Here is a 27,529-nt window from a genome sequence, read left to right as displayed (position 1 = left end):
AACCCTGGTGACCCCACAAGGAGTGGGGAGGGAAGTATACTCAGTGGATTAGGGATAGCCTTTGCAACAAATGGTGCTGGAGCAATCGAACCTGTGAAGGCAAAAGAACAAAACTCACACTTTCCGTAAATATTAACTCACATGGATTATAGGTTTACATGTGAAATATAAAAGTATACAACTTTTAAGAATTAAAAAAATAGAGGAAAATCTTTAGGATGTAGTGTGAGGCAAGGAAACTTAACGTGATATGATCCATTAAGGGAAAAACTGTATGTTGAATTTCATCAAAATTAGAATTTTGGTCTGTGAAAGGCCCTGTTAAGAGAATGAAGAAGAAGGTATAGGTTGGGAAAAAATATTTGCAAACCACATAATCTGACAGAGAGTTAGTATCCAGAATATTCACACACACACACACACACACACACACACACACACACCCCAAACTTAAAAGTAAAAAAAAAAAAATTCCATTTAGAAAATGGGCAAAAAACATAAACAGACATTTCTCTGATGATAAACAGCTGGCAAATCAGCACATGAAAATATTTTCAACTTCATTAGCTCCTGGGATAATACACATTAAAACAAGGATGCTATACTACCATATACCTATCAGAATAAATAAGATGAAAAGTAATAACAATGTTAAATGCTGGTTAGGATGAGGAATGAGAGGCTCGCATATACGTTTCTGGTGAGAATGTAAAATTACACAGGTACCCCGGAAAACAGTTTGGTAGTTTATTAAAAAAGCCATTCTACTCTCAGGGCTGATGGCAGAGATATGAAAACTTACCCTCATACAAAAATGTATACAGAAATGTTCATAGTTATTTATTCATAGTAGTTTGTTCAATAAATGGTGCTGGGAAAACTGGGTCGCTACATGCAAAAGAATGAAGCTTGACCACTACCTCACACCATACACAAAAATCAACTCAAAATGGATTAAAGAACTAGACATAAGACCTGAAACCATAAAATATATAGAAGGAAATATAGGCGAAACACTACGTGATTTGCACATCAAAGACATCTTTACAGACACATCACCCAAAGCAGTGATAGTGAAGGCAAAGATAAACAGCTGGGACTACATCAAATTAAAGAGCTTTTGCACAGCAAAAGAGACAATAACAAAAACAAAGAGAAACCCCACCAACTGGGAGAACATTTTTGCACCCAACACTAATGATAAAGGACTGATCACAAAAATCTGCAAAGAGCTGATGAGACTCAACAACAACAAAGAAAATAATCCAGTCAAAAAATGGGCAGAAGAGCTAAAAAGAAACTTCTCTGAAGAGGAAATGCAAATGGCCAACAGGCATATGAAAAAATGTTCAACATCACTTGTCATCAGGGAAATGCAAATCATAACTACCATGAGATACCATCTTACACCAGTGAGAATGGCACATATTAAAAAAACTAGCAACAACAAATGTTGGCGAGGGTGTGGAGAAAAAGGAACTCTTCTGCAGTGCAAACTGGTCCAACCACTGGAGAGCTGTGTGGAGATTTCTGGACCTACTAAACATAGAGCTTCCATATGATCCAGCAATTCCACTCCTAGGTATTTACCCAAAGGACACAGAAACATCAATTCCAAAGAACACCTGCACCCCTATGTTTATAGCAGCACTGTTTACAATAGCTAAGCTTTGGAAACAACCCAAATGCCCAAAAGTAGATGACTGGATCAAGAAGATGTGGTACATATACACCATGGAATATTACTCAGCATTCAAAAAAGATAAACACATGCAATTTGCAGCAACATGGATGGCGCTGGAAGGGATCATGCTCAGCGAAATAAGCCAAAAAGAAAAAGAAAAATACCAGATGGTCTCACTCATAGCAGGAATCTAGAAAACTTAAATAAGGGACCAGGAAAATGAATATAAGAAAGTGAAAATCAAAATCAACAAAAAACTATGAACCAGAGACACTTTTAGGGGGGCGGGGGCGGGAGGGGAGGGATTGGGGTCAGAATGGGGGGGCTGCAATTGTATGGGGAATATAAAAATAAAATTTATTATTAAAAAAAAAGACTTTTTTTCTCTTCATTCCCTTTAAGCACAAGATTTAGAGCCCATCCCCTTCCAGTATCACTTCATATTAACTTATTACATTTGCAAAGACCCTATTTCCAAATATGCTCATATCCTAAGCTTCTGGGTGAACATTAAATTTTGGAGGACACTAATCATTCCTTCCATGATCCAAATCAACTCAAGTCAAAAGATGTCTTAAAGGTTCAAGTATCACGGAACCCAAGAAAAAGCTCAGCAGTGAGGCTTGACAAAGTCCAGGAACCAGGCATGCCCATGGCTTTGAGTAGTAGAAGTTTACGATCTCAGTCCAGACACCACCTAATGTGTACAAACAGAGGTAGAATATCTCCCATAAAATAAAGATAAGGGCCTCCCCGGTGGTGCAGTGGTTGAGCGCTGGGTTGCGAAGCTGCCCGCGGCCTCTGCGGCGCCAGTTCGATCCCCGGCTGCTCCCCGGCCACCAGAGGAGGGTCCCACATGGCGCACAGACCTCTCTCCTGCCGCCCGCTGCTCCCCTCAGCAGTGTACTTCGGTCCTTCTGCCTGCTCTGCTCCCCACTCTGGCTCTGGTGAATTCTCTCACCCTCCCGCGCTTCTGTCTGTACCCAGTGCCTGTATAAATAAATAAATAAATAAATCTTTAAAAAAAAAAATAAAGATAAGTCTAATTAGAACCTGTTTTGTTTTTGTTTTTGTTTTTCTGTCTGGTTGCCATCTGACTCAGCTTTGTGGAATTTTATTTCAGTTATCTGGGAAGGGAGTATGATTGACCAATGTGACTTTCCCCCTTAAAATGTAAACACATCTGATGGAGGTAGCGTCCCTTCTAGGCTCACAGGTGTGTCTGTTTAAAAAATACAGGGCAAACATTCACCCAATATTGCACAAGTAATCTCCATTGAGCACCCAAGGTCTTGGGCAGTTTTTCTCTTTCCCTCACATTTGTCTTTACTATCCTAGAATGCCTCTCTCTGGACACATCAGGGTCATTCCTTGTGCAGCCTGTGCCTTACCTCTGTAGAATGCCTCCCCCGTTCCTCCAGGCTTCACGCTTTTCTCTGGATTACCTCCCTCCTACCTACTTCACCTCTCTCTCTCTCTCTCTCTCTCTCTCTCTCTCTCTCTCTCTCTGTTTCTCTCTCGTTTCTGGTCTGGCTTTTGCAATCACTCATATTAATCAACCTGCCTCTTGACTCTCCCTTTTCCTTCAAGAACTTTGCCTCAGATGTTCACTTTCCCCCAGAATTACTGCCTATTCTCTTATTACATGCGGTATACGCTTTGCCCATGTTACCGTTTGTCTTTTTTTATGTTAGCATCTTGTACCCCATATAAAATGGGGGTAACAAGAGTGTAAGTCTTGCTTCACACTTTATATTCAAGTACCTGGGCCAGGAGTTAAAAAGGATAAGCAGCCAAGAAAATTTGGTCGATTATAATATATCCATAACTCTATTCAAGTTCATTTTTACAGGCTAGAGGCTCTGATTGAGTCTTTAATCTGAATCTTTTGGTATTTTTGTGCTGAAGTCTCACTAATATATATTTTTTTCAGCATTTATTTTATTTTATATATTTTACATTTTTCATTTTTGGACAATGTATGCATTTTCATCTTGGTTATAGTCCCCATACAATTCCCACCCCCTTTGTTTTGATCCTACTCCCTCCGTTCCCCCCATAGTGTGTCTCTGGTTTATAGTTGCTTGTTGATTTTGATTTTTACTTTATTATAATTAGTCTTTTTCCTGGTCCCTTATTTAGGTTTTCTAAATTCCTGCTATGAGTGAGACCATCAGGTATTTTTCTTTTTTCTTTCTGGCTTATTTCGCTGAGCATGATCCCTTCCAGCGCCATCCATGTTGCTGCAAATTGCAAGAGCTTCTGCACAGCAAAAGAGACAGTAACCAAAACAAAGAGACACCCCACCGATTGGGAGAAAATTTTTGCACACAACACTAATGATAAAGGACTGATCAAAAAAATCTACAAAGAGCTGATGACACTCAACAAAAACAAAGTAAATAACCCAGTCAAAAAATGGGCAGAAGAGCTAAAAAGAAACTTCTCCAAAGAGGAAATGCAAATGGGCAACAGGTATATGAAAAAATATTCAGCATCACTTGTAATCAGGGAAATGCAAATCAAAACTACCATGAGATACCATCTTACACCAGTGAGAATGGCACATATAAAAAAACTAGCAACAACAAATGTTGGCAAGGATGTGGAGTAAAAGGAACTCTCCTGCACTGCTGATGGGAGTGCAAACTGGTCCAACCTCTATGGAGAGCTGTGTGGAGATTCCTCAACCTGCTAAAGATGTAGCTTCCATATGATCCAGCAATTCCACTCCTAGGTATTTACCCAAAGGACACAGAAACATTAACTCACTAATATATTTTATTGGTAGTGACAAGCTCTGGATTTGTAGATGAAGGAGCTGCATTCAAATTCTTTTTCTCATATTAACTGTGTAGACTTGAACAAGTCACTTAATTATTATTATTATTTTTTAAAATCAGGTTCTTTTGCTAGAAGATGGGATTCCAACACCTGACTTTGCCCCTCTCAGGGTTGCTGTGTGGACCAAAGTGAGCTGGAATCTATAACAGAACTTACCAAGCACTATGTAAGGGATCATAAAACTGTCTCTTCATGTGTTTTCACCTTTACACCTTTTATGCTTTCATCTAAGAAACAGTTGTTTGTGGGCAGGGCTATTTAGCATTCTTGCTGTAGCATTCCACCTTAGCCCCTAGCCCTGGGAGATACACACCTTGCCCTGTGGACTTCATTGAGATGTGAAAAGCCCTTAATTCTGGTTCTCACTAACAAATAGGTAGCTTGGCTCAGATTTCAACAACTGCCATTTCCCTGAATGCCTTTTATTGGCTTTCTGGCACAAAAAGCCTTTTTATTTGTTCAATCATTCATTTACTCAACTTACTTGTTTTTAGTGCCTACCAGGACCCATGAAACATGCTAGATGCCTAAGAACCAGGAAGTACCTCAAGATATTAATCTTGAATTGAGTGAAAGAGACAAATAGCAACTAAGTATAATAGATAATGAGAACTATAATTAGATACAGTGTGTACAGAGGTGGGAAAGATTATTTCTGCCAAGGAAGGGAGGCTTGTGTCATCGAAGGCTTCTGAGGAGGTTCTTATTGATCTTGAAAGACTATGTAGTTGGAGGGGCCTCCCCTGGTGGCGCAGCGGTTGAGCACTGGGCTGCAACGCTGCCCGCAACCTCTGCATCGCTGGTTTGTTCCTCGTCTGCAGGCGAGGGTCCCACCAAAAAAAAAAAAAAAGAAAAAGAAAAAGAAAAAAGACTATGTAGTTGGAGAAGTAGGTAGGGAAATATGGGCAATGAAATATCTTGAAATAACTTGAACAAAACAAAACAAAACAAATAAATAACAACAAATAACTTGAACAAAACAAAACACAAAAAAATAACTTGAACAAAACAAAAGCTATCTGGGAATCAAGGGCAGCTCAGCCAGTAATTTCACCGTTGTGGATTAAGGGTCCGCTATTGTGCCAGACCCTTATGCTAGTTGATGAAGTTACACGGGTCAGTGTAGAAATAGCAAGAGTGGGATGGTGAGGTAGCAGAAGGAAATCAGATTATGAAGAAACTGAACAACGATTTTATTCCATTTTAGTATATAAGAGGAAGGGTTAAAGGGATAATGTGGACCTGCCGCTGTCCTTGATACTCACTCGAACACTTTAAAAACAAATTATTATTATTTTATTATTTTATTTTATATATTTTTTACATCATTTTTCATTTTTGCACCATGTATGCATTTTCATCTTGGTTATATTCCCCATAAAATTCCCCCCCTTATTTTGACTCTAACACCTTTACAAGGAAGCAAAGGGCTTTACTGCAAACTGAGCAGTGCTGTCTTAAAGGTTAACATACCCCGTCAGTGCAGCTGAAAGGTTAACATATACCTGTGACAGGATCATTCACACTGGAGGAAATCCTAAGAAGTGAATAAACGTGGTAAAACCTGCACTCTCATCATCCGTGAAAGAAACAGAGATTAAAACAAGGCAGGACCTAATAAGCAAGAAGACAAAGTAAAACAACATCTGAGGCTGCTAGGTGATGGGGAAGCAGGCAGCTTAGAGAATCAGAAAGGCAAATGCAAAAAATCTCCAAGCTAAGGGTTCTGTGGGGAAAGGGAGAGATTCTGTGTGCTGCAGTTGAGAACAGGGATTTGGGACTAACCAGCAAGGGGACCCTGGGGTAGGAGCCTAAAGGGTCACTGGATCAGTCTCCAGCACCAGGGTTTCAGGGAACGCCGGGGCGTTTCTAGGCAATCGATGACCCCACCCTCTCCAGTTCAGTCTTCAGTAATTGGCTTCCAGACCCACCAATGGGTGCAAAGGAGGAGTTTCCCGCCACCTCTGGCGCCAGCTTTCAAACAGTCGTGCATTTGCAACTGCGGGAGGACTTCTCAACCAAGCTGGAGGAAGCCGCAGAGCTCCGCCTCTACGTCCCGGCCGAAGCCCTTACGCCCCGCCCACCGCGCGAAACTCTGGCTGGCGATTGGAGCACGGGGCTGTTCCTCAAGCGCTGTAGGGCTATGTTTGGTTGTGACCAGGAAGTTGCTGGCGGGTGAGCGCCCGGGTAAGGGGCTTTGCTGGAAGCGGGTGCGGGGCCAGGGCCGGGGCTTCCCCGCGGGAAAGGCCTCTGGAGTCTCCGGTGAGTTTCGCTTCGCCGCTGGGCTCGGGGCTCGGGCTGGAGGGGTGTGGGGTCCTCAGAATCTTGGCTGAGGCTTCCCGCGAGCCTGGCTCGCCCCCTCTTCAAATCCCGGGTGGTGGATTGCCTGCAGGTTGCGGGGCTGACTTTTTTTTTTTTTAATTTATGCATGCAAGAGCTGGGGTACAGGCCAGAGATGCGGGGGGTGAGAGGATTCACCAGAGACGAGTGGGGAGCAGAACAGGCAGACCGATCGAAATACACCGCTGAAGGGAGCAGTGGACGAGACAGGAGAGGTCCGCCTCGCCGTGGGGGTAGCTCCCGGCCGGCGGGGCTCGAACTCGTGCTGCAGAGGCTGCAGATGGCTTCATACTGCAATGCTTAACTCTTTTCGCCACTAGGGAGGCCCCGGGGCTCGACTTTTAACTTTGAAGTGTCAAAGACACACCACCAAGACACTGCTTAGAGGTGACATGTTGCAGGAGCTGGGGTAACCCTGACCCTTGCCCCAGGGGGCTTCGCCGTGGTCACCCTGGAGCCGCCTGGCTCACAGTGGGTGCTTTGCACACGTGTGCTGACGGGGGCGGGTGATGCTGACACCCCAAGCCCGCAGCCGCCAGCGGCCTGGGCTCCGTGCACTTTCCCTCTCGCGCGTTCTGTTTGTTGTGCGGTAGTGGACGCCTAGCAGAGGGCCTTGGTAAGGCCACCGATTTATTCATTCATTTGACCTCTGGGCGCCTCCTCGCTCCATCCCTGGGGCGTTGTGATTCATTTTGTCCAAACTGCTGTCATTAGCCCTGATGACAAGGTTATGGGCATTGGTTGATGCGTCTATTTTTTTTCCCTCCTCCAAGTCCTGCTAAACTTCGTATCTCGAACAGTACTTGGTAAAGAAATTGTTGAGTGAATGAATAGGCCTGAGTCTGGTCTTGCAAGTCTCAAGCTGCATATTATACTCTAGATATTTCCATTCCAGAAGTGAAGATAGCATGTAAGCAACTAAGTAGAGTTTACTAACATCTAGGGCACTTAGAAACGGTCTTGTGGCAGGTTTCTCTCTTACAATCACGTATTTGAATCTTTTTTTTTTTAAAGACTATGCATGTAAGAACTGGGGTACAGGCCAGAAGTGTGGGGGGTGAGAGGATTCACCAGACGGAGCAGGGAGCAGAACAGGCAGACTGACTGAAATACACTGCTGAGGGGAGCAGCGGGGGAGTCAGGAGAGGTCTGCTTGATTTAAGCTGAATTTCTCCATATCCTGAACAATGCATAATGGTTTATAGGTCCTCCCTAGACATGTGTATGTTTACAACTCAATAAGAGAGGCTGACGTGAAACCATAAGAAATATAATCTATAATCTAAATATAATCTAAAATATAATATAATCCTTTGTAGAAGGACAAATTTCATGGGAGAACAGGATTGGGAGGGCGTTGTGAAGGAGATGGTATTTTTGTCCTGGAAGAGACTGCATTATTTGACATCAGATTTCTCAAAGTGAGATTTCTCACAGGCAGGACATTCACCTTTTCTCAAATACATGAATGTTCTTTATTCCTTTACCTAAGCTGGCAATAATAATGAAACCGAAGTATATACTCAGTGCCAAGCACTTTTATATGCATTATCCCTGAATTAGTTATGAGGATACTAATAACTAATAGTATTATAACTACTACTATTAGTTATAACTAATCTAGGAGGTTGATACTACTTTTATCCTCGTTTGATTAATGAAACAATGGAAACAATTTGCTTAAGGTTGCACAGCTAGAAGAGTCAGAATTGAGCCCAGCTTGCCTCAAATGAGTATTCTCAATCCTAACCAACTACTCCCACCTGCACTATGCCCTTTAAGCTCTATTTCTAGTCCAAAGTTTTCAAGTGTAACTTCTCTCAGTCTTCCTTTCTTCTTAGGCAGAATTATTATTTATCTATCCCCCCCACCAGGCAGATTTAATTTGTGTTTGTACTTTCCTCTGTTACAGAATTTATGACAAATTGTCACTGTAACTATTAATTTTATCACTGTTTCCCCTAAGGTGGTAACATGTTTTAGATACTTTTAGGATAAAACCTGGCAGACAATGTGTGTAGAATTTTATTGAAATAATGAATCCCTGTAGGGTAACTTGAATACATCACATTCATTCAACACATTTGTTGTGTGCCTACTATGTGCAAAGGATGAGGAGAGGTACAGTTTAATTCTGCGTTCAGCATGTTTATAGTCTAGTAGATAAGGCAGAAATAATGCAAATTTTGCTCTTTAATGTTAACTAAACAGCCATTGGTTTTCTTCTCACTGCAAGGAGGGCAAAGGAAACAACCAAGACAACAAAATGAGTGCAGTCTGAGCCCTTCTGATCTGAGTGTAAGGGAAGGACGCAACATAATCTTGTTAATAGGTTCAAGAAATTTTATCTGGGAAGAAAGTATTAACCAGCTTGTTACTTTTTGGAAAAAAAAGCACACAGTATACTTTCGCAACTTGATTTTTTTAAATGATCAATCAATAAACATAAGGATAATTATTTTTACTTAATAATAAATAGAAATATTTTTATTAATAGCACAGTATTACAACATTTATTCACAAGTCCTTTTACCAGGGCAAACGTTTTTCGGTGTATTCATATTGATAATTTTTAAGGTGCTAATTTGCAGTCCATGCTTTGTGAGGATGCCTGTTTCCTAGCAAATACCCAGTTTCCACCACTGGGTCTTTAATTTTTTTTTAATATAGTGACTGAAAATCATATTTCATTGTTTCCATGACACTGTTTTTCAGAGCTTAGACATCTTTTCAAGTTGAGCATTTCTTTTTTAAAATGAATCATGTCTGTTGCCCATCTTTATTTATTTTTTTATTTTTAAAGGTTTATTTTATTTATGCATACAAAAACTGGGGTACAGGCCAGAGGTACGGGAGGTGAGAGGATTCACAAGAGACAAAGTGGGGAACAGAACAGGCAGATTAACAGAAATACACTGCTGAGGGGAGCAGTGGACGAGTCAGGAGAGGTCTGCTCTGCCATGTGGGTAGCTCCTTGGCTGGGGATCGAGCTCATGCTGCAGTGGCTGCGGACAGCCTCATAGGATGCGTCTTAACCCCTTGCACCACCAGGGAGGCCCTGTTGCCTATTTTCAAATTGGATCTTCCTTTTTCTCATTTCTTCTTTGTGAAAATTGGGACTGTATTGTTTTTGCAAATATTTTTTTTATTTCATTTTGACTTTGTTAGTATATTTTTCCACATATAATATTTGACTTGTTAATGATATCTTGTCATTTACAAATTTTTTGTTTTGTTAAATTTCTGACAGTTTTTTTAATGTATGACTTCTGCATTTATGATCTTGCTTTATTTTTTCTAAAACAGTCTCTTCAGTTCTGAATATTAAAGTTCCTAACAGCGGTGGTAATTAGTTGTGACTAACAAGTTAAAAAAAAGCATTTGTTTTTATTTTAAATTCTAGTTAGAAGACATATTATCTTTTTAGTTTTTAAAATTTTAACTTTTTTTTCAGAACAACCTTTAATAGTATTAGTAGAAGTTTACCGTCTTTACCTTTTTAATTTTTTTAAACCATAGTCAGTTTATTCGATTTCCCTTTATGCCTAAAATAGTTTATTACTGAGGTTCTGGTACTTAGCACTTTTCAGAAGGAAAACTTAGTTGTACCTTTTTTCCCCTAGTGGAGAGAGATTTTGGTCTTTTCAGATATATTTTTAAGATTTTTCTTTAAAGCAAATACCTTGTATAGCTCATTAATCTCTATTTGAGAAAAAGTTTTTAAAAATAGTTGTATTTAGCAAATGACTTTTGTAAATCTTAATGTTCTTTTTCAATATTCAACAAAAATTGATGACAGGTTAGTGAAGGATTAGGAAAATAAAACCTCCCTTCTCTTACTTAAAAGGTGAAATGAACTCCTATTCTATATTCTGGCATAATATAAAATGAAGAAGACATGAAGTAAACTCTAAGAAGCAGAAGCTTCAGGAACAGTTTTGTGACTGGAAAATTCAAGGATATCATATGTTCCAGTTCAATCTCATCTCTTTTAAGGAGCTAGGGTTTTAATGGGTTAGTATGTTTGTGATTTATAGGTTCTGTAGGCTTGACATTCACTTGTGGTGGTGAAAAAACCCTACAGCTGTTTGTGTTTCCTTTACTGCTTCAGTTACATTATGGGCTTTCCATATGCAGATCTCTGTCTTAGCTGGTATACAGGAGGGTTCCTATATGGCAGGCTGGAGAGAAGGTTACAGTCCCCAGGCTTATATGTTTCCCCTGTCAGTACACATGTCCTTTTGTTCGCCCTCGCATGAGAACAAAAAGGAGTAGGTCTGGTTTATGAAGCAGAGGCAGGAAGGGTTTCTGCTGATGTGAGGAGTTTCAGTTGATATGAATTGAAAGGGATGAGTTGGGTGTATGTACCAGAGAGGGAAATATAAAGAGGTGGCCTGTAAATAAGAATTTTGCCAAGAAATGTAACTTAGTCCTTGAAAACCAGAAACACAAACTTGATACATGAGGATTTTCAGCGTTGAAATTTGTATTTGTGTTAATCTGTAATGCCATATTTCATCTATTCAAAAGTGCTTGTTTTCTTTCCCCATCTTCACATCTGCATAGTGAGGTCGCATTTTAAAATTAATGATGTGTTAGTTTAACTGAGTCATACAATCAAGGGTGCCTTAGTTTCAGTGAAATGGAATATCTTTCCGCCACAGAGCCATTGGCTTATAGAAAAATTTGTGATCATAGTTCTCAACTGTTAACAATAGGGGGCTAAAATCTTTATAGTAAAATGCCTTTGGATTGCTGGATCTGTGCTTCCCATTTCACTTCCAATTTACTGACTTTTTGGAGTCTGGAGAATGTAGTGAATGAGCTGTGACCCCGGCTCATGTCAGAGCTTATTTCATTGGTCTGCAGCAGAGCAGGCTGATGGTGGACAACATTGGGCCTGGGAATTGATGACGCCTTCCACCTTTTCATCAGGATTGTTGAGAGCTTTGAAATTCTGGGTAGTTTATGTGCAGTGTCAGAATCCCCAAGTATAATTCAAATCAGCAGCTGCCTTTAGACGGTAAGTACTTGAAAATTCATCTCCTGTTGCTCTTTCTGCCACAGCGGTTACCATTCTCCTGGGAAGTCTTTCTGTTGCTTTTGGAATGGAACCTCAGTGGTAAAGCTTCCTAGCCTTCACTTCTGTTTTTCCTGAATATTTTCGTGCTAGACCCTGATTCACTTATATTCTTGTTGGTGCTACATGGCATTTACCAGATTAGAAATGGCTTTTGAGTAGCAATTATTAGACCTGAGGATTTAGAGGCTTTCTTCTTATAAAGCGTGAAATTTGCTTTTTTGATATTCAAAGGATGAAGCAAATTGTGGAGGACACAACCTGTGCCATATTTAATATAGCAACTTTGAAACTTTGAGCTTAGTCTGAAAATTTTTATGTTTTGGCACATTTCTACTTTCTTATTATTATTGTCATATTTTTTGTGTAGCTGAAAGTTGTACTGTTTTATGTTTCACTTTCCAGACCACTGGAAATTTCTAACCATTAACTTTTGCATTTTTTCTTTTCTGTGAATTTTAGTCATGTTGTTTTTTCTGAACCACTCTTGATTTGTAAGAACTCTCTTTATATTTAGGATTGTGTTTGTAATTCATTTGTGAATCACACATGTTTTCTCCGCTGCTGTTGTCATTTTGTATCTAATATCTCTTGTGTAGTTTAGTCAGGGGAGACTTTCTGGGTATGTAAAAACCAAGCATCTTTCTCTTTCCACAGGAGGACCATGTCATTAGACTTTGGCAGTGTAGCACTGCAGACACAAAATGAAGATGAAGAATATGACAAGGAAGATTATGAAAGGGAGAAAGAGGTAAGTTATCTAGAAAAAAGGTTCTAAACTCAATCATTCACCATTTTATTTCCTGATCAAAATTATATTATCTTGTGTCATATTAACAGTATAATTCTTTAAGGGGAAAAAAAAATTCTAAAACCTGATCAATATTTGGACTTTTAAAAGGTCCAATGGAGTACTTTCTTTTTTTGAGATAAGAGTGGAATATGACTTTACCCTGTCCTAGAGGGTGTCTTTTCATTTAATGGTTGACTTTTTAGTCAGAGGCTTAGTTTCTAGGTGTTTGGAACATAGTTTTTGAACAAGCCTGACAAGGTGCTTTGCTGTGGGTAGCTTCCACCCTATTGGAGGCAGATAATGAAAAAAAAAACTAATGATTGGTTAGAGTAACTTCAATGAGTGGTAATTTAGCACCGATAAATGATAGAGAAAAAAAATAGGGTGATATTAAAGCCATTGGCAGTCGACTGGTGAGGGAAATTCTCTTGGTGGAGGAAATACTGAACTGAGACTTGACCTATGAGAAGAGGTCAGCCAGGCAGAAGCCTGAAGAAGCTTTTAGACCAAGGCTCCAATGAGCATAAGTCTGAAAGTCAGAAGAGAAACCATTTATTTATCTGTGGGGTAGCTAGAGGTTGTGGGGTTGGGTCTGTGTGAAGGGTTGAGTGCTGGTAAGAGGGTGGAGAGAGGGCTGGGGTCAAATCATGGTTAAGCCATGGTACGATGTTTGTATTTTATCCTAAGAGCAATGGGAAACCAGTGGAGAATTTTAAATAGGAAGGGGATACCTGATCATATTTTTGAAAGATCTTGCTGAATGGTGTATGTTGAATAAGACTAAGGAAGAAAAAGAGTATATATATAAAGTGTTTAGCAGAATTCTTGGCACATGATAACTGTTCAGTAAGTGGTGAGTAGTAATAATAGCAGGTGGCAGAAGTCACTTTGCTAGTTATGGATTGTTTTTAGTTTCATTCACATTTTTTGATTGTAATAATAGATTTCTTTTGTATTGAGACTATGCTAGGTAGGGTTCTTTTTCTGATGTGTGAAGTAATCCTTTTTAATACTTACTGTGGATTATTAATATTACCAAGAAGCAGGGAATAGGATCAATTGCAGCCATGACTGGCAGTACATTATGGATGAAGTTAGAAAATGGGCATCTCAGTGAATTTTTTTCCATAGACATGTAACATTTGATTGTGTTTTTTAAGAAATGATACTATAAAGATTGAAAAATTTCATGTGACAGGACGTGAAACATCTAAACCCTGACACAGTCAACCTGTGTCTGTGCCTGGCAGCTGATGAGCTGGCACTGAGCAGGGGCTCCCCCTCTCCAGCTGACCCCCAACTCTACTTCACACAGACTTGGACTTTTCACTTGGACCTGCCTGCTTTCATTTTGTAAATTCTTTGCCATGTTGATGAGGGCTTTCAAGTGTGTGAATGTGGTGAGGATTTCTGGATTTTGACTGTGTCCTCATGACAGTTGTTGTGGCAAGGGTAGGGGATGAAGTTATTCTGTTACTTTGTGAACTCCAAGTGTGAACACAAAACCATGGTGACTTGGAATAGTTCACTGGAACTCATTACTGGGATTCTTCAGAGGATCAGTTTAAGGAATTATGATAGTAGACTTTAAAGAAGAAAAAGTATTGTGATGGGTGATTTTTCATTGAAAAAAATATTAGAGGGATGAATAGGGTATTAGAAAGAGCTTACAGCCAGATGTGTGGTAGGAACATTTTAAAGGGGGTATTTAGTTAAGGAGGTGGTTAACTCTAGATAATATATAAAATAGTGATCGGAATGGCTATTCTTTTTTTTTTTTTAAGATTTTATTTGTTTTTTATTTTATTTTATTTTTTTAAAGATTTATTTATTTATTTATACAAGCACTGGGTACAGTCAGAAGCGCGGGAGGGTGAGAGAATTCACCAGAGCCAGAGCGGGGAACAGAGTAGGCAGAGTGATGAAGTATACTGCTGAGGGGAGCAGCGGGTGGCAGGAGAGGTCTGCGCGCCATGTGGGACCCTCTCCGGTGGCCGGGGATCAAACTGGCTTTGCAGAGGCTGCAGGCAGCTTTGCAGCCCAGTGCTCAACCGCTGTGCCACCAGGCGAAGCCGGGAATGGCCATTCTTGATAGGTTATGTGCTGGGGTGGTACTTTCCAAAAGATAGCGGTTCTCAGGAGGGGAATATCTAAGAAAGAGTATATCTAGCAGAGTGGAAGAAAAGAATATATAATTCAGTTGACTCCAGCATGCTGATTTATGGCTCATAGTAGTAAAAAGTGTCCCATGGTAATGAAAGAGTTTTAACTTTTTTTAAAAAAAATAAAAGAGGAAAGGAGATGTGAGTCCAGAGAGATTCCGATTTTCAGCAGCAAAATTCAAAATTATTTATAAAAATTCAGCTGTATGTTTATTTTGTCACTGCAAGTGAAAGTCATAAATTGGCTGATCAAACTTAAGTTTGTTTGTATATCCAGAAACCTTTTTGCCTCCTTTGTCCCCATGACCCTACACAGAACTGTTCACGGCCCTGGGAGCTTAAAGAAAAATGCAGTCTTTCCCTCTCTATCTGGTTGGTAGTTTGGAGATTGCCAGCTGCATTAAAACTGTGAGCTGTGGGCTAGCGCATATTGCTTTCTCTGCTTAGTCAATCACTTTGTAATCAGTTACTCACTTTTGTAGGAGGAATGTCTGTAGACTATGGCTATGCCATAGGGCTGGCTGAGTAGGCAGCATCTGACTCAGTTTACCATACCAAAGATTTTGTGAGTTCCTCTCTCACTCAATGGCATAATCATCTTGATTTTGACATTCTAGTGTGAACGATCATGTTTTACAGCATGAGTTTAATTTTGGTGCTTTGGATCAGTTGCAATTTGGTACACACTTGCTTCTATATAAGTCAGGTGAGTCAGTGAATAAACCATAGTCAAATTCCAAACTCCTGATTAGCAGCTCTGCATTTATGATACGGCTTTTTTCTAGGTTTATTCTTGCCACTGTTTGCAGTAAAGAGCAAATGGAAAAAGTGCATTTGATCTTCAGAAAAGGAAATACTCAGAAGACTTTTATACCAGTGGAATCTCAAACCACACCACAATGAATCGATCCTGTATCGAACAATACCTCTAAGAATTTAGCAGACATGGCAGGCAATATAGTCATTTCTGTATTGCCATAGCTCTAAATGGTATATCGGCAAAAGTTGGGCCACTGTGCACCAAGGAGTAGGAGAGAATTGCATAACCCACAGCGTTACCCAATATTACAACTGAAATTCCGTCTCGTGCACAGTCAACAGAGTAGATGAGTCAGGGTGATGATGCCACGGAGGTGTTGGTATCATGCCCATTAATATCCACACCACTCATATTCCTTACAACTGAACAGAAAGTATTATTTTCTTGCTGTATGATTTGAGAACTACTGATATACTTGTTCTTGCTAATAAATAAACTTCATCCAAACTATTCTAGGCAAGCTTTCACTTGTATTTGACCCAGAGAAAAGAATTCAAAAGATCTTTTGTAACTTCATAACTGAACAGTGTGATTTTGCAAAATATTTTTCTCTTGAAGTCACTATGCTTTGTGGTTACATCATCAGCTATTATAGTTATTTTTGTGATAGGAATGGTTGCGCCACCCGGGAGGCCCTAGCTTTTCATTTGGGATATCACAGTTTGCTGGCGTACACATGCACTTTCTAGAATGGCACCAGAAGTAGCTTTGTGATTATTGCTTGGCTCTGGAGAGTAAAACTATGCACGTTTGCATGTATTTTGGAGGTGGTGGTTTGGAACAGAAGTGCATAGTGTCTGTGTTATCAAACCAATGCTTCCTGATGATGCCTAATTTAGTGATGGTATATATGAAACCTGGAAAATCTTGACTAGAAAGATAGGCGTTTTAAGTAGCAGATGGCAGGCAGAAACTCTCACCTGGTGATGCTGATTTGAATTCCTCTTGGTTTTTATATTGGTACTCCACTAATAGAATAATAAAACTCAATTGAGCTTGGATTCATATTTTTAGAGTAAGAGTCCCCTTGTGTAGCATCCACTTAACTGCCTTGTTTGAAGTAATTATGGCATCATCTTGATATTTTATTCCCACTAGAGGGAGTTGTAAAGCTAGTATTTGTTTATATTTTGTTATTAGATGTATTTACTGGAATTTTCTTGTCACCCCTCCCCCCCAAAAAAAAATCTAAGAAAAAACACTTCAGTATTCATAGTCTAGTTTTCTGGTATTTCTTTTTCAGCTTAAAGTTTTTAATACTTCATCGAGATTATGCCCTATGGCTTTTCCCCATAATACACAGGTATTTTTCTGGGACTGTCACAAGTGGAAGAAAAACATAGACCTGTGGCAGAATGGAAGCTTGATTGTATACAGACAGATGGACGTGTCTTCCAGGGACTCAATGCCATGCAGAAGAAAATAGTGGCTGTGGGAGATGCTTGTTCTGGTGCCAGTTCTGGGTCACTCACTTTTCATGGGCACGTTCCTCACCTTCTCTGGATCAGGCAGGGATTGGCTTGCAGGCGCTACTGTGTCCCTTCCAGCCCAGAGTTCTTATTATGTGCCATCTGTAGTGCTGTTCAGGCTTGTCTAATAAATATTGCTGTATTAATTTTTTCAGTTATGTGGCAACTTAGGACCAAGTCATCCCAACTACATCATAAAATTTAGTTTAATGGAATGGATTTTTTTTTCCATTCTTCCCATTGCATAAAGTAAAGGTCTAGCGGCGAGGTTATTTGGTTCTTTATTAGTCCCATACTGAGCCTTTTCGGGATTTTTTAAACTTGCCTTTTAGGTTAAAAGGAAGATTCTGTTTAGTGTATATCCATGAAAGCAACACATTTAAAATATCAGTAATTCACATTTTAAAATATCAGAATCTTTTCAGTGTACTCATGAGGTAACCTGTTCAAAAGGAATATGAATGTCGGCCTTTCCATGTGGTGCTTTTCTCTTGGGAGAAGACATGTTAAACCGTTTGTAATAGGAGAACTGATTTCATGAATGTCGAGGATTATAGCCTTGAAAGACAGTCTGTTTAGTTAATTTAAGTTGAAAATCCTAACAAAAGGTGTATATGTTCTTTGTCTTACATTCCCCTTAAAAGTAAGCTTTTTGGATGTTCTGCGTGAGTTATTGTAAAGTGTTTTGCTGGTGAAGTTCTTTGAGTTAAAGTGCCCTCTTTATTTTCTTTTTAGGAAAGAAAGGTGTAGCAAACGGAGAGGATTTTATAGAATGGTTAAACAGAATGCATTTCAGTAGAAGCCTTAGCAGTGGCAAATTATCTTTTTTCTAGAGAAGTTATCTCTTTAATTATAAAACTCCATTGAAACCCACTAATATTTTTCTGAGAAGATTCCTTTGGCCATCAAAAAGGAGCCTGATGAATCAGCAGTTAATGAGTGGAATTTTGTTATATATAAGGATTGTTCCCTTTCCCCTTGAACTTATATTTGGTCCTTGGATTGATCTTTAATGAGGAAAATGTATCATTTCTAACATTTTTTATTTGGTAACATCGTAGGTTGATATGGTAATTTTGTGTTTTGTGGCACAAACTTCAGTGGCCAAAAACAAATTTTATGTGACAGTGCATATGAGGAGGGCATACTTTGATCCTGGGAAATGGAAACCCTGGGGGTGGGATTTTGTCTCTGGATGGCCTCATTAGGAGGACTTTCCCTCATTTAGCTTCTCTCCGCTCTGAAAGTGACAGAAGCCAAGGAATATGGCCCACTATGCCAAAGAACTTCATGGACAAATTTTTTGAAGGTGAATGAAATTAATATAAAGTGTTAGCATATATATAAAATATTTTATAAGACACTAATTACTATAGGGTTGATTTTGCTAGTTGCTAAGTTTAGTCTATTTATGTCTAAAAGCATTTTGATTACTGATTTCCTGTGTTCAAAGTAATTTTCCTTCATGGATGCCAATTTTGTTAATTTCTGTGGTGTTATAAAGAAAGCTACAATAGCTGCTTAATTATTGTGTAGCCTTTTCTCTGTGAGGGGGAATATGTACCATTCAGATGTCCCTGTCAGTGTTCCCCTGACTTTTAAGGCTATGCTCTTGAACCTCACTGAAGGTTTAGAAGAAAATATTCATTCTGTTCAGGCGTCCTTACTTGATGTAAGTATAAAGATTTATTTTGTTGTTATTTATTCCTGTGTAACATGTGCAAGTAGTCCTTTTCATTAAAGCAGTGATGTGTAGTTACAGACAAAGCAGGTTGGACTTGTAAAAGATCTCTCAGATGTTTGTTTCTTTGTATATTTGGTGTCTTTGTAAAATCACTTTCCTACCTTTCACTTGAGGCCCATAGTGTACTGATGTGTTGATGTCTTTTGCTTTTATTGTTGCTTCTTATTCTTTATATATTGAGGTAACTCTGATATTGCTAATTCTCACAAAGGTTTTTTCAGCTACCCTGCATGAGCAGGTGGCCAATATGTCAAGATCTTGGTTGTTAATATTAGTGTCAAAATATTATGATGAAGATGGGGTTTTTTTGGAATAGAATATCTTTCTTTTTTTCATTTTTAGAGAACCAGATGAATTGAGAAAACTGTTTAAAATGTAGAATGAGTAGCAGAAATATATTTGAGAGTGAAGAAGTATTTTTCTTGTAATATTTTAACTTTATATATAGTTTAAGAAAGTTTTTGATTATAAACATAATACTCAGATGTTTTGTAACTACATTTCAATTTTTTTTTTTAAAGATTTGTTTATTTCTTTCTTCATTTATCTATACAAGCACTGGGTACAGTCAGAAGCGTGGGAGGGTGAGAGAATTCACCAGAGCCAGAGCGGGGAGCAGAGCAGGCAGAAGGACCGAAGTACACTGCTGAGGGGAGCAGTGGGCGACAGGAGAGGTCTGTGCGCCATGTGGGACCCTCCGCAGGTGGCCGGGGAGCAGCCGGGGATCGAACTGGCGCTGCAGAGGCTGCTGGCAGCTTCGCAACCCAGTGCTCAACCGCTGCGCCACCAGGGAGGCCCCATTTCAATTTTTTTTAAACCTAATGACAGAGTGGGAAAACCTTGCCATAGACTAAGGAATATCGCTTTGTTTTCACTAAGGTTTTAAAGAGTATTTAATATCTTTAAAAATTCAATCATTGAGTCATTTTAAGGGATTGGTTTATGTACTGTGGAATGATTCAGCCAACTTGTTAGTTTAATTGGTGCTTGACTTCTTAAAGAGAAGTTGTGATAAGCACTGTCCCTACTGTTGGGTAAGATAATATTAGAATCATTTGATTGTTACAAATGTAAAGACATTATATTGGAAGTTAAGGGAAATATTGAAGTTCAGCAAATTATACTATCACATTCATCTCTATCACAGTTTATCTTCAATTTATTCTACCTAATTTTATAGATAGAAAGCTAAAGATTTCATTTTTCTAGAAAAAGTTTGGAGAGTGAAGTCAAATGCTTGTATGTCAGATTTAGAATTACGCGTTTGAGAATGCTATTTTACAAAATTGAATCCCCCCGCTCTTCTTTTACTCAGCTGTTTTACAGAAGCAGGATATTGTATATCTTTTTATCGTTGGAATAAGACAACTGTCTACTAATTATTTATTCCCCAAGAGGCTTTTATCATATTACTAGAGCTTTTAAGGACTTCTAGGCCACCTGTTGCTGCTGCTGCTATTCTCCCCACCTGGGCCAATTACATGTGGCTACTCAGATTCCCTGGGGAATGTCTGACTGTCAAGTCCTAAGGCCTCATTACTGGTGGAACATGATTCTGAGATTCAAGTCTGCCCTGTGATAATATAATAGTTACAACTTGCTGTGTTTCCATAGAGAAGTTTTTTAAAATTCTTTTGCAATGTACCTGTATTTAAATCGAAGATCTTTGTAGAAAATAAGTAAATTTAATATGTAAATCTTATGTAAAGTAATTCTTTTTTTTTTTTCCTTAAGATTTATTTATTTATTTATACAAGCACTGGGTACAGTCAGATGCGCGGGAGGGTGAGAGAATTCACCAGAGCCAGAGCGGGGAGCAGAGCAGGCAGAAGGACCAAAGTACACTGCTGAGGGGAGCAGTGGGCACAACAGGAGAGTTCTGCGCACCATGTGGGACCCTCCTCTGGTGGCTGGGGAGCAGCCTGGGCGCTGCAGAGGCTAGGGGCAGCTTTGCAATCCAGCGCTCAACCGCTGCGCCACCAGGGGAGGCCCTAAAAGTAATTCTTATGTAAATCCCCAAATGAGATGATGAACATAATTTGCATTGAATTTAAGAAATTTATGAAATGGAGAAATTAGTAACTTCTATAGTTAAAACAACTCTTTCTGAGGCAGCTTTGGCATCTCATGTTGAAATCAGTGTGATGGTGACGCTGGCTCTCCTGTCTCAGTTGCAGCAGTTACTCACAGACCTTCCTCATGATATGCTGGATGATGACCTGTCCTCCCCTGAGCTCCACTATTCGGACTGCAGTGAGGACAGCACAGAGGGAGAGTAAGGACCTTGGATCCCTTTCATTTGTATATTGCAATTCTATAATTCTCTTTCTTTGCATTTTCTGCAGGTAAATAATGCATGTGCTTATAAGATTATAGACTCATTCTTTAGCTTGTAGGTGAAGGTTGGAGGGAAAGCTATTAGCGTCTTGGGGTTCTTGTGATATCTATATGCAAATAAATGATAGACTCTAAATCTAAAGTATTGATTTTTCTCAAGACCGCATCATTCAGAGCATTTGGAAATGAACTGGAATGAGCATCAAGTGCTGCCCAAATCTCAAAATGTAAATGTAAGTATCTATTGTGATAATGACTTTGATGAGGGTGGGAGTAGATCATAGTACTTTTGTCTTACTTTTGTTTTCTGATAGGAGTACAGTGAGATTCAGGGTTTATATGTTGGAAATAAAAGTGGCAATGACTGGGAAGAGAATCAAGGTAAAACTGAAGACCAGCATGCTGGATACCATCCTGAAGAAGTTGGAGATGAAGGTGGAAGTGGCTATAGTCCTCCTAGCAAATATGAACAGACTGATTTATACCACCTTCCTGAAAACTTTAGGCCATATACCAATGGCCAGAAGCAAGAATTTAATAGCCAACCAAGCAATGTAATTCAGTTTTCAGATACCCAGAGGAATCATTTTCAGGTATTGTGAGAACTTAACTTTGAAGAATTTGAGTATGTGTGTGCTTGCTTTTGCTTGTCTGTGTGTATTTAAGCAATGGTAAGTGCAAAAATTTCTGAGAGAACATTTATTCAGGCTCATGCTGTTTTATGTTCACAAATCTAATGCAGTCATGATCTTAGTTCAGGGATTTAAAATGGAAGCTTTCTGGAAATAGTTAATTGAACACTAAAAGTTAAGTCTGTCAAAGAATAACCATCCTTTACTGCTGTTTCTGGCTTCTAGCACTTCACTATGCTCAGGTGAGAATCTGTGTTCAGTATCTTGATATAGTTTGAAAGCTGTAAGTATGTGTAGATGACTCCATTTAGTTTTCTTGATTTTCTAGCTCACCACCCTTAGAACAAATTTTAGGTCAAACAATTCAAAACTAACATTTTGTTTTGTGATGATATCACAGTAGACAGCGTATATATTAAGGAAAGAAACTCATAATTAAGTAAGACCTTCCGGTATAGTTAGTGTCTTCTTAGCTTTTTTCAATGACCATGAAAACTCATTTTGGTGATACCTATTCTTTCTGTGTCATGCAATGACAGAATAAATTTTGGTACTTTTAAAGTGGCCAGTTTTACTTAATTCTTTCTCTATAGAATATTATTCATTCCACAAGTGGTTGAGTATCAAATATGAGGCTTTGAATAATATGTTCTTGTTATTAAATTTGTGCATTTTTATGTTTCCAAGATTTTGGCATCATCTAAATCATTCTTAAATTTTTATGTGCAATCTAATTGAAATTCTTGAGTGTTATGGCCCTTTGCATGATGAAAATTAAGATGTGTGAAATTATATATTGCAGATGTTTAATTAGCAGTCTTATATGAGTTCTATTTTTATGCAAATATATGTGTATAAATTTTGTCACCGTACCACAATTAAGTTGAATACCCAAATTAAGGTGTCTATTTCAGATAATTTTTGAAGAAAAGTCCAATTCCTAATTATTAATTTCATTTACCATTTTATAATAGCCATTTGGTACATCACAAGGTCCCAGTTGTCAAGCTTTGGAACCATATAAAGTGACATATAAACCTTATCAGTCTTCTGTCCAGAATAATGGCTCACCAACCCAAGAAGTCGCAGGAAGCGAAACATTTGAAGACCTGCAGCAACAATTTTTAGGAGTTAATGAAAGTATGTATTGAGTTTGTATTTATGTCTTAGTAACATGAAAAAATGTTGAACATTTTGAGATGTGTTTGAGAATTTTTTCTTAAGTGCAATAATCGAATTATGATTCGTAATTTTCAAAGAATGCTTATTTTTGAGATATAGCCTGAAACATTTATGAATAAACTGAGATGAAGCCAAAGACTTATTTGAAATAATCCTTTGTTGGGGGGTAATGTTGGGAAGGATACAGATTAAGCAAGACTGGCCATGAGCCCATAATTGTTGAATAGGACCAATGAATTTATGGGATTCGTGTGCTCTTCTCTCTACCTTCTTATGTATTTGAAATTTCCCATGATAAAAAACTGAAAGAAATATTTCTGAATTGTATTATTTCAGTCATTCTAGTTTGCTAAGACTTTTTATTTCTTTCATCTTTTTCTTTTTTCCCAAAGATTTATTTATTTATTTAAGATTTATTTTATTTATACAAGATTTATTTTTATATATTTAGGCATATAAGAACTGGGGTTTAGGACAGAGGTGCAGGGGTGGGGGTGGGAGTGAGAGGATTCACCAGAGACGGAATGGTGAGCAGAACAGATGGGTCTATTGAAATGTACTGCTGAGGGGAGCAGAGGGCGAGACAGGAGAGGTCTGCTGCACCATGTGGGTTAGCTCCCTGGCCAGGGATCGAACTCGTGCTGCAGTGGCTGCCAATGGCTTTATAATGCTGAGACTTTAACCCCTGTGCCACCAGGGAGTCCCTGTTTCTTCTTTTTCTAACAAATCTAATTTAGAAAATGAAATAGTTTTCACTTCAGTCATAGACTTTCATTATATAGAAATGTAATTTAATGATTTAGGCATTATGTTAACTTTTTATTTTTAGAGTTTTAGTGCAATAATTAAGCAACTCTGATATAAATTACTTCATGTTCAGAATTTAAAGTAGGCTGATAGCTCAGGTTTAGTCATGTGGTACTTTACAAATGTTTTCTTTCGTAAGTAAATGTGTGATATACTATATGAGAGTGAGAAGAGTGTCTTTTTCTAGCAGAGAATTTTGAGATGAAATGTCAAAAACAATGTGCTGTGACTAATATGAATTTGTGTTTTCATATGTCCAGCTTTTATTGTCACTGGCCTGAAATAACTTCTAATTATTGTGCATGGTTAAGGGCTGGTATGATCCTCCAGTAGGTTGGCGAGTGTTTTTTTCCTTTGAAGAATGGGGGAAAAGTCAACCTGGGTGTTCCAAGTGTCCTGGGCTAGGCCAAAGAAAAAAAGAGGACTTGCTGCTCTCACTGCCTAGTGCTGCTTCCATCATATGCCAGGGCCACAGGTTTATTCTAGGGGAGGCCAGATCTTTCTTCAGAAGGAGTCAGTGGCAAATATAGAGGTGGCCTCTCTTTGCTCATAGGTTTTTGTGAACAAGTTGAGGAGGAAGTAGATGGCACGTGTGGCATAACTGGTTTTTGGTTGAGTAAATGAACCTCACATCTGTGGCCTGACATCTTGGAGTTGACTCTTGAGCTCCCGTGTTCGGTCACATTTACGTCTTCTGGTCTTTCTGCTTCTATCACCTTCTATCTGTTTCTTAAATGATGTGCATTTTATCTAGTTCACTTATTTTTTGTTTAAGTCCATTGCACACTTGCCCAAATTTGACACTTTTAAGTTAATTAAGTAACAGTGGTGCTGAATTTAGTGATCCAAACCTTAGTCCTGCTCTAAGCCCCGGCAGTTTGATTGGTAACAGAGCTTATGGTCTTCAATTTTATTTGTTTTGTTTTAATCATATCTTTTTTCAAAAAGGGTAGATTTAATTGCTAGGAAGTAGAAGCTTTGTTCCATTAGAAAATGAGGAATATTTGTCGTTGTGTCACTGAAGCATTATCCTCATCCTACCATCCATTTTTTTTTTTCTTCCCCTGATCACTTCTTTGGTAATCCCTAAAATGACTTTAATCATTTGTGAAAGAAGACTTCAAAATTATTTATTAGTCACTTTTTTAATTAATTAAAAAGCAGCTATGTGCCAGCATGAATATGAGTACAATGTAATTACCGCTGTTATTTAAAATATTTTGAGAATGATATCTAGAAGGTTTTTTTAGAAATTGTTTTATAGAAGCTGGGACATGTTTCCAATTTTATGAGCATGTAGAACTCTATTTTATTGTAATTGGTATGTATTTATTTTTAATTAGTCATTGTGGTAGTGATCACAATTATACTTTAAATCAGTGACTCTTCATAAGCTTTCCTGGAGTGACCATAAAAAGAAGTACATTTTTTAATGTGATGACATGGTCTATAACATTTATGGATATAAGTAAGTATACATAACTGAAACAAGTTTCACAAGATCACACTTATTTTGTACTGCATGATATGCTCTGATGTATTATATTCTATCTCATTTTTTAAAAAAATTCTGTTCACAATCCATCGAATTAATTTCATGAGACCATAGTGAGCATCAACAGTTTGAAAAACACTGGTCTAAACTACTCATTTTCATTTTGGAATTTTTTTAAAATTTTTGAATGCTTTTATCTAATAAATTGTCTTTCACTCCAAAGCAGATTCTTCAGAAAATATGCAGATTATTCAGCTTAAGGTTCTTAACAAAGCAAAAGAGAGACAACTAGACAATTTAGTTGAAAAGTTAAACGAACGTGAGCGTCAAATAAGATATCTAAATCACCAACTTCTGATGATCAAAGGTAAGGTAACCAGTATTGGGTACTGTGATTTATGAGGCACATGAGATACCTTGTTTCCAGTTGCTTTGTTAAAATATGAAGGTTAGAAAATTGACACAGTTGGTCAAGGACTCATCAGAGCAAAACAAAAACCCAAGACTTTTGACACCTTATCCTGAAATATCTTAAATTTCCCCCTTATCTTCTTTCTCTTAGACTGTAAGAATCAATGAACATTACTAACAGCATTCTGTCCTGAAAGTTGATTCCTTATGGAGTTTATTTTGGATGAAGTATTCCACTTCCCAGAAAGACTTGTGTTTAGTTTGTAATACATTTCTGAGCCTAAAAATTAGCATGATGTTTTAATCCAAGTAAGAGTTAGTGACCCTGAACTTATTTAGGAGCGCCAGGAGGAACAGTGCCATAGCTGGGAGAAACACATAGTGTAAATACAGATTCAAATTGTTACTGCTTACTCTTCGTGCTATCTGTCATTTTGGTCAGTGTTGGACTTTAATTTGTAGAATAATTTGGGACTGAACTTCAGTGCTTTTCAAACTTAATTGATAGTGAAAAGGTCTCTTTCTGTAAAATTTATTTTGAGGGAAGAGCTTGTGAACTGTTACAGTAAAGTATGTGGGAAGAGTTTAAAACTGGGTGAATTTAAAAGTTCATTGTAAGTATATTTAAGAAGCAGTGAATCCTCAGATTCTTCCTTTGATTAGCAGGGCTTGTCACATCTATGTAACTTCTCAAGTACATAAATGCTGAAATCATTGTTAGGAAATATTTTTTAGTTCCAAAAAATTTACAGTATAACTTTTGAAGGAACTGTTTCTGGTTCTCTATAGTGTTTTGGGTGTTACTTGGGCATGCTTTTTTTTTTTTTTACTCCTTCAATTTCTTTAAATCCACCAAAGTTCATTTGAATTGAATACAACATTTATATCTGATATAGATCTGATATATAATAGGGACTGTGGCAACTGGGATTGCATGTATTATTTATATAAACATTTTAATGCCATAGATGAAAAGGATGGTTTGACCCTTAGCCTCCAAGAATCACAGAAACTCTTTCAGAATGGAAAAGAAAGAGAGATACAGCTTGAAGCACAAATAAAAGCACTGGAGACCCAAATACAAGCATTAAAAGTCAATGAAGAACAGGTAAATATTAATCTTTTTTTTTTTTTTTTAAAGATGTATTTATTTATTTATTTTATACAAGCACTGGGTACAGTCAGAAGCGCGGGAGGGGGAGAGAATTCACCAGAGCCAGAGCGGGGAGCAGAGCAGGCAGAAGGACCGAAGTACACTGCTGAGGGGAGCAGCGGGCGGCAGGAGAGGTCTGCGCGCCATGTGGGACCCTCCTCCGGTGGCCGGGGGAGCAGCCGGGGATCGAACCGGCACTGCAGAGGCCGCGGGCAGCTTCGCAACCCAGCGCTCAACTGCTGCGCCACCGGGGAGGCCCAATATTAATCTTGATTATTGTGGTCAAGTTACTTATTACAGTGATAAGTTTGTTTAACAAAACTATGGACAAGATTAAATTTAGAACAACTTTGAAGTTTGTATCTTCTTCCAGCACAAGCCTAGTTTCCCTTCCTTTACCTTGAAGGAGTAGTGCTACTTCCACTTGGTCACCATTCCAGAAATCTGGATATCTCAGGTCCTCTGCTCCTCTGTCCCGGATTTTACCATCTTTTACAAAGTCTCTTAGTTAGTCGATCTTTTACCCCTTCCTCAAATTCTCTCTTATGACCTTCTGAATAATCTTTCTCAAATATA

The 27,529-nt window shown here is 38.5% G+C and overlaps 1 protein-coding gene across 1 annotated transcript in view; it reads left to right on the top strand.

The window, feature by feature from the left end:
* Positions 1-12,612: 12,612 nt before the first annotated feature.
* Positions 12,613-27,529, top strand: part of CEP152 (centrosomal protein 152) — a gene marked incomplete at both ends in the record, with an annotated part of 69,950 nt that continues 55,033 nt past the window's right edge. Inside the window, 7 exons of the mRNA XM_084240150.1 lie at positions 12,613-12,699; positions 21,108-21,211; positions 21,434-21,506; positions 21,588-21,866; positions 22,898-23,045; positions 25,616-25,756; positions 26,769-26,908. Of these exons, the coding sequence (XP_084096276.1) occupies positions 12,613-12,699; positions 21,108-21,211; positions 21,434-21,506; positions 21,588-21,866; positions 22,898-23,045; positions 25,616-25,756; positions 26,769-26,908 (972 nt within the window). The remainder of the gene's footprint in view (positions 12,700-21,107; positions 21,212-21,433; positions 21,507-21,587; positions 21,867-22,897; positions 23,046-25,615; positions 25,757-26,768; positions 26,909-27,529) is intronic.

The sequence above is a fragment of the Talpa europaea genome, assembly GCF_964194135.1.
Source record: "Talpa europaea genome assembly, chromosome: 8".
In the NCBI taxonomy this organism is placed as follows: domain Eukaryota; kingdom Metazoa; phylum Chordata; class Mammalia; order Eulipotyphla; family Talpidae; genus Talpa; species Talpa europaea.
The sequence above is the reverse complement of the archived record's forward strand: the minus strand, read 5'-3'. Positions and strand labels throughout refer to the sequence as shown.